The 8,054-nt window shown below is 33.6% G+C and overlaps 3 protein-coding genes across 3 annotated transcripts in view; all 3 read right to left on the bottom strand.

The window, feature by feature from the left end:
* Nucleotides 1-59: 59 nt before the first annotated feature.
* Nucleotides 60-1,616, bottom strand: LOC104813665 (indole glucosinolate O-methyltransferase 4-like). The gene is made up of 4 exons (XM_010541351.2): nt 1,119-1,616; nt 611-921; nt 463-527; nt 60-371 (listed from the first exon to the last, which is right to left on the bottom strand). Exons 1-4 carry the CDS (start codon nt 1,559-1,561, stop codon nt 69-71), a joined length of 1,122 nt encoding a protein of 373 aa, XP_010539653.1. The 5' UTR covers nt 1,562-1,616; the 3' UTR covers nt 60-68.
* A 1,016-nt stretch (nt 1,617-2,632) lies between these two features.
* Nucleotides 2,633-4,560, bottom strand: LOC104813664 (indole glucosinolate O-methyltransferase 1-like). Its single transcript, XM_010541350.2, has 4 exons — nt 4,036-4,560; nt 3,382-3,692; nt 3,123-3,187; nt 2,633-3,049 (listed from the first exon to the last, which is right to left on the bottom strand). Exons 1-4 carry the CDS (start codon nt 4,491-4,493, stop codon nt 2,756-2,758), a joined length of 1,128 nt encoding a protein of 375 aa, XP_010539652.1. The 5' UTR covers nt 4,494-4,560; the 3' UTR covers nt 2,633-2,755.
* Nucleotides 4,561-7,723: 3,163 nt separating this feature from the next.
* The window catches only part of LOC104813663 (indole glucosinolate O-methyltransferase 1-like), a 1,912-nt gene continuing 1,581 nt past the window's right edge, over nt 7,724-8,054 (bottom strand). Inside the window, exon 5 of the mRNA XM_010541349.1 lies at nt 7,724-8,031. Coding sequence (XP_010539651.1) covers nt 7,915-8,031 — 117 coding nt within the window. The 3' untranslated portion in view covers nt 7,724-7,914. The remainder of the gene's footprint in view (nt 8,032-8,054) is intronic.

Genomic DNA, 8,054 nt, shown 5'->3' with positions numbered 1-8,054 from the left:
ATCCTTCTGTTATATATATATATATATATATATATATATATATATATATATATCCTTAGTTGAAGGAATCAAATGTATTTGTGAAATTCTATAACCGAAGTTCCATATGCACAACATATGAATTGACAGTCCCCGAAACCGGAATCATTGGCCAAAGTTTTGAATTCGGCCCGAGTTCTCTGTTTCCCTCCAGGCGTTGAAATAAGCATGCCAATATCATCGAGGGTCGCTATCTTTGAAGAAACATCGCTCTTAGGTTCATCAGGGAAAACCGACTCCACGACAATCAGTTTACCGCTGCTCTGAAGAGCCTCGAAGCAATTCTTGAGGATCTTCAAGCAGTTTTCGTCGTCCCAGTCATGGAGGATATTCTGCATACATAGAGATCGAATATATTCAAACAAAAAACACCGCCGTATAGAAAAAAGATTTAAAAAGAAGAGTGTCTAATATTGTGGTTACCCTCAAGATTATGGCATCGCCTTTTGGAACACTTGTGAACATATCTCCGCCTATATGCTCAATATCTAAACAAGCAAATTAACCAATATCAGAAGACAGAAGAAATGAGAGAGATGTGATTCTCGTAATGAAAACACAGAGCTTGAACCTGGATGGGAAGGTGCTATTGCCACGACGTGAGGCATATCGAAATTTACGGCCTTGATGTTTGGATACTTGGCGGCGATGAGGCGGAGGGTGGCTCCGGTTCCACCTCCCACATCGACCAAAACCTTTATGCCTTGGAAGCCTCTGTAAATTCCTACAACCTTCGACATGACAAGCTTTGTCCAACCCGACATTGCCTCTTGGAACAACACATTGATCCCTTTATCCTTTGTAGTGTACTCGAATGCCGACATCCCATACGCCATTTCAAATACGTTCCCCCCTTTGAGAAGTGACTCAGTAAACTGGCTCCTGAATTTGTATAAACACAGACTAATTCATGTGATATCCATGCAAACCAGTTTTGTGTATAGACAAAAACCTAAAGATATAGATCGAACTCATGAACTTTGAGAGTTGAACAAGAGCCTCAGCCATTTGAACACTCAAGAATGCGAAATCTTTAAATAGTTTATTTTCATTTTGATCGAACCCGATTCGAGGATTACCAGCACAACCGGGATAGGTCACAGTTGAGCATCATGAGTAAAGGACCAAAGGAACCATCTTGATCCCCATCTTTCACCAGAAACCGACAAATTGGTTTAGCCCGGTATGCAATCTCCACCTTTTCTCCAGTCTGAACCCTACGGCACTCAACGATAGAGTAACTTGCAAGTAACCTCAGCACACGGTTCAACATGTCCGGAGCATTAGGGTTTGTTGGAACACAAGGCAGCCGAAGAGAGATTTCAGAAGGGGAGAGGAACGAGCCACCCTCAGCTGCTGCCACGTGGAGGGCATCGATGAGACCGAGCTCGATGGCCGATCGCAGTACCCACGGGAGCACTCCCGAGAAAGCAAGCCTCCTTGCTTCTCCTCCGAGTTCTTCATCGCTTTCTTGTTTAGAGTTAGCGTTTCTCTGTTCTTGAAAGTTGATGACTTTGTTCATTTTTAATCAAATTTTGATTGAAGAAATGTTAGATTGACTAACGATGAAAAATAGAGTGTTTTTAGTTGTTCTCACTTTGCTTGTTTAAATAGCCTTTATAAATTTAGCCAAAATATCACAAAAAAGCCGTTTTTTTAGGAGTAAATGTGACATTTAATAAATTGATAGCACTTAATTTTCTTTTCCTTTATTTCTTATATATATATAAGTTGCTTTATAGTACATGAAACCTAACTTCTAACGCTTATATGCATGCCTGTAAATTAAACGATGTAAGCGTGTTACAAACTTCTAGCATTGGACTTAACGATACTTTGGACTATTCTTCACATAATGTCCAAAAGTCAAACATTTCAAAGATAGAGGATGGTTACACAGAAATATGGCGAAAACTTTGAGAAAGTAGAAAATTTTATGTTCTTGTTAAATAATAATAATAATTAAAAGGTACGGTTTGAACTTTGAACCTATGAGCTTTAGAACGTAAACCCAAACCCTAACAAAAGCCATGGCTTGGTTTCTTATTTATTTCGAATATCAACGACATCTATATATAAATATGATAATTTTGATTGGTTTGATATAGAAATCTCATCACTTAGACTAGTCTAATATTTTCTGCATTGGAAAACTAGGGTTTTTTTTTTTGGTAAACGGTAAATTGTATTAAATACAACTGACCAGATACAGCGAAGAGAGTTTTAAGTTACATCAGCCTAATGACCCAAAAATTCAGGAGCCAAACATCATAAAGTTACGGAACCAAAAAAACATGATAGTATCCCCTGCAGCGGGAGGTGATAAATCGGCCTGAACCGAGGAAAGCTTCCGTCGAGTGAACCGAATAACGTCCTTACGGAAAACTAGGGTTTGTTTTTGGATTTCTCTTCCATTTCCTTTGCGTTTAGTTTGCACGATCGATATTGTTTAGTAGTAGTTTTTTTGGTAAAATTGTTTAATAGTAGCTGTCACAGTGGCTGTAAAATTACAAAAAAGCAAAAACAAAAAAAAAGGGTAGTCATCGCATAACAAATATATTTCATTTTTTTTTATTTATTAGTGTATAACATAGAAACTAAAACTAACGAGTGTAGAATTTTATTAACGGGTAAATAGATATTTAACAATCACATCCATTATCTTTCAATTATGGAAAACAAGTCTCCCGTTGCCATATGATGCGGTCGGTCCATTTCAGGTGTTCTTGTGGAACTCTATAACCCAACATCCGTATGCGGAGCAAACGAGTTCACAAGCGGCAAAGCCCGAGTTTAGAGCTAAAGCTTCGAACTCGGCCTTAGCCCTCTCTCTCCCTCCCTCGAGAAAAGCTAACATCGTCACATCATCAAGTGCGGTGATGTCGGAACAACCATCGGTCTCGAGAAACACCGCTTCGATCGCTATCACTTTGCCCTTGTTTGGAAGAGCCTTCCTGCAGTTCTTGAGGATCTTCAAGCAATCTTCGTCGTTCCAATTGTGGAGGACAAACTACAAAAAAGTTTATTCGTTAATACCAAATATATAAAAGACTATTAATAAATCTTCTGGAATTTTCTTTTACCTTCAAGATTATGGCGTCACCTTTGGGAATGCTTTCAAACATATTTCCACCGACATGCTCCACACCTATATACACGTGTGAAATGCTTGTATACAAAATGAAAGCACCACATGTTTTATCGGAAAGTACAGAATTTCAAAAGCCAAATATTAAAGTTTGAATCGATCCCCTTGAGGATTAATTTGTGAATGTGAGTGAGTGAACACCCTTTTACCAAAAAGAAAGAAAAATAATAACAAGATTAGCTTCATAAAGAGACCTGGACGAGGAGGGGCGTTGGCAATAACATGATGGAGATCATAGTTTATGGCCTTAATCTTTGGATATTTCGCAGTGATTAGGCCGAGGGTGGCTCCGATTCCGCCTCCCACGTCGACCAACGCATTCAAACCCCGAAAGCCTTCATAAACTTCTAGAAACTTCCTTATTAACAGCTTTGAAAAACCCGACATCGCCCTGTCGAATAAGCCTCCCATCCTTTCATCCGCTCCAAAGTACTCGAAGGACGACATGCCGTACTTTCTGTGGAACGTGCTCCCGCCTTCGAGTATCGCTTCGTTCAAATGGCTCCTATTAATTTTGCGTATGGACAGATTTCTTCAATATAAGATTTGTTACACACACGTAAACCATATTATCCAAACTCCCACTAGTCCTCTCGCGCCATATTCACGTGTCTTTTACCCGCTCTTAAACTTTGCGCATCTTTAATTTCTTTCTAATTAATAGAAACAATTTCTGTAAATTTTTTTTTCTCATTACACCCCGGCTGTCAAATTTTTCTTGGACTCGGAATTCAGAAACTTATTTAGTCAGAGAAAAGCACTTAGGGTTCAAAATAATCATTTCCTTGCATAATACGCATATACATATATATAATCATTCATATATACGTATGTATGTATGTATTTACCAGCAGGAGACGTTGACGATATCATTGTTAAGCAAGAGGAAAGGTCCCAAAGAACCCTTTTCGTCTCCATCTTTCAATAGAAACCGGCAAATCGGTTTAGCTCGGTACACACTCTCCAGCTTCTCTCCGGTCTGGACCATACGGCAGTCGACGACTGAGAAGCTCGCCAGTAACCTCAACACACGGTTCAACATGTCCGGAGCATCTGGATTTGTCGGAACAGAAGGTAGCCGGAGGGCGATTTCAGAAGGTGAGAGGTACACGCCTGTGCTTTCCTCAGCTGCCATGTGGAGGGCATCGACGAGACCGAGCTCAACCGCTGATTTCAGCACCATCGGAAGCACTCCCGACAAAGCTAGCCTCCTTGCTTCTGTCCCAAGTTCTTCGTCATCTTCTTGTTCATGAAGTGGTTTAGGGTTAGGAATTCTCTGTTTTTGGAAGTTGCTAATTTTGCTCATCTTAGTCCAATGTTGTGTTGTCAGTGATGCGCCCAAACAATAAAACGAAGCATGGTATGATCCTCATTTCGCTTCTTTAAATACGTAGTGTAAGGCGTTAATTAAACGCCAAAAATTACTTGATAGCACAAAATTTGGACTCACAACTAAATATAAAGTTATTAGTTGCTTTATAAAACATTATTTTAAAAACTTTTATATCCATATAAACTACAAATTATATAAATTTACAATATTTACATGAAAAGATGTGAAAATATATGCAACCCAAGAATTGAATAATCTACTTCAACAATTATTTCAAACTTTCTAGCCTTAGAAGTTTTGGTCGATTAAGATAATTGATTACAGTGGTCATCACTTCCTTGATGTAAACAACTTTTTTTCAGTTTAAAAAACTAATGTCATGTGTATAGAATTGAAGAGTTTATTGTAATTATATATTCTAGAGGTAATTCCAATAAAAATCCTATATTTTTTCCTTGTTGTAATTTTAACTACAATTTTAACCATGTATTTTTTTATTTAAATAAACTCTATATTTATTATATCTAACAATAAAATATCTATATTTTTAAAATTTTGGCAAATAAAATCATAAACTAAAAAATTGATTATTCAAACATTGTATCCTAATCATCCATCACATCATCAACCGCATAATGTGTAATAATATTGATTAATAAAAATAATAAAAAATTATAATAATAATAATAATAAAATAATAAAAATTATTTATATACATTCATATACATATATCACACATATACATATACATATACATATACATATACATATATACACATATATACATACATACATATATATATATATAATAACACATGGATATGTATACATATATAACATATACATATATATGTATGTGTTTATATTCAAAACATTATATGTGTATATATGTCTATGTGTATATATGTATACATATATGTGTATGTATATATATGTATATATGTGTATCGTGTATGTATATGTATATACATATATGTATGTATTTTATATGTATGTATGTATATATATATATATGAATATATATATATAAGTAATTTTTATTATTATATTTTATTTTTTATTAATATTCTTATAATTTTTTTTTATTATTTATTTATTAATATTATGAAATATTATGTGATTGATGATGTAACGAATGATTAGGATGTCATGTTAGCATTGAATAGTCAATTTATTTGTTTAGAATTTTGCTTGCCAACTTTTTAAAAGTATAGATATTTTATTGTTAGATATAAATGTAAGGTTAAAATTACGCCGGGAGAAAAATACATTATTTTTAATGGGATTTCTCTTATATTATATATATGTTGATGGTGTGGGATTTTTGAAAGCCAGGGAGGCATACATTCATCTATTTTAATAATATTGTCGAAAAAAATATATCAATAGAATACAATAAGTAATATGATGTATAATATAATAGCAAAAAAAAATCTTATTTATATTGAAATAATATTGTTTTTGCAATTAGTATAGAAACATTTGACCGAAGAAAAGTACGGTGATGGCATGAACCAACAAATTATAAAATAAATAAAAAATACCTGTAATAAAAATAAAAGAAAAATATAAGGATTTTAATTTATTCCATAAATAAATTAAAATTTGATAGAAAAAAGGAAAAATAGACGAAAAATATTAACATAATAGAAGTTAAAAAGAAAAAGAAAACAAAAAAGGATTAGGGGCTAGAAAAACCCAAAGAATATGATAAGTAAAAATCGACTGAAAAAGACAGATGAGAAAAAAAAACTTAAATTTATGTAAAAAACATATCTAAATATTTAAAGAAACTCAAAATCTATAATATAATAATGGAGGTGAAAGATTTGGAAAATTTAAACTAAGAAATAAAAAAAGTATAAACCCACGTAAAAGGAAATAAAAAAAAAAATTAGAGGTAGGAATTGTAAATAATGACAGTAAAATGGAACTGAGAATTGTTTTACAAAAATGTGCAAAATATGGGATATGATATGATTGAATAGCAAATTGATTACACGGCGAATCAATAATCGACACTTTTATTTCAGGTCAGTTTTAATTTCGAATTAAAATTTTCGATTAGTCCAAAGTTGACTGCCCGTTTTTGTGGTGTTTTTGTATTTGGTTAAATGTAATCAATTCGTGTTGTTAGTAGATGAAATATAATCGATATCACTCTTTCTTGAACAAAAAATCATCATAAAAAATAAGAAAGAAAAAAATCAATTAATTAAAATTAAAATATATAAAACTATTAGATAATAAGAAATATAACGAATGAGGATGAGAAAAAAAGGAGACTTCATTTAAAGCAATGACAAATGGAATTAAAAAAAAATTATAACACAAAAGAAAAGAAATATATATTTTTTTCGATGCAAGTTTTCATCGTCATTTTGTCCTTGGGCTTTAGGATGGAACTTTTTTACGCATCGTTATTTTCGTCGTATTTATTTAACGTACTTTTCAGCCAACGTGGAAAATATGATTAAAAAAAGGAGAGTTATAAAAAAAAAGAGAGAGAAGTAACATTTGTTAACTAATGTTCTAATCTCTACACAATATTTCTATTTAGGGTTGCAAAAATATCCAAGCTTTTTAAATTTCAAGAATTAGATTTTACGAATAAGATGATTCATAAATTGGATTTAGATTCCAATTTACGATTAGATATCCTATCAACATATAAAAACTATTTTTTTTTTCTTATTTTATTTCCGAACATTATTGTTTTTGGTGGTTATGCGATTTAGATACGCCGGCTCACGGGATATTGGAATTCGAATAAACCGAAATCTTAAATGCTTAGATCATCCAGTTCCAGTCTCGTATAAACCCTAATCGTATCAGATTTGACGCAAATCCTGATTTGGATATTAAACGTATATGGGCCGAGTTTAGGCCCATATATTTTAACATGGGCCCATCACCACCTTGCTGGTGATCATACGAACGGGAAAAAAATATATATATTTTGAATGAATCTAATATCCATATTTTGAATGGCCCAATATGCAGACGCTTTTCCTTCATTTAACCAATTTTTCAAAATCGAAACAAATCAAATTTTTAAAAAACTGAAAAACCAAAAATTTATTAAAAAAGTCTATTTTTTTTAATAAAAATTGAACAGAACCGAAACCGAAACTAAAGCGCCAATTCTAAATATAAAATAATATCCGATTGTTACATATTTTTTAGAACGAAAAATCCGGACCGAATCCACAAACGTCAATGTTAGGTCCATTTACTCTTCGCCACAAACCTTTATTCATTTATATATTTATTTATTACAGAAAAAGCAAACGACAACAAGAAAGAGAAACATGATTGATTCAACAGAAGCAGATTATTGAGACAAAACCATAAAAGGGGACAGCAGTTGGCGTGTTTTGTTCCTCAAGGGATCTCAGTCTTTGTGGAATTCGATCACCCAACTGTAGTAAGCACGGCAAACGAACTCGCAGCGGTCGAAGCCCGATCTCTTGGCCAAAGCCTCGAACTCGGCACGGGTCCTCTCTTTCCCGCCCGCACACAGCGCCAGCAACA

This window comes from Tarenaya hassleriana, unplaced genomic scaffold (assembly GCF_000463585.1).
Source record: "Tarenaya hassleriana unplaced genomic scaffold, ASM46358v1 Cleome20, whole genome shotgun sequence".
NCBI classification, from domain to species: Eukaryota; Viridiplantae; Streptophyta; class Magnoliopsida; order Brassicales; family Cleomaceae; genus Tarenaya; species Tarenaya hassleriana.
The sequence above is the reverse complement of the archived record's forward strand: the minus strand, read 5'-3'. Positions and strand labels throughout refer to the sequence as shown.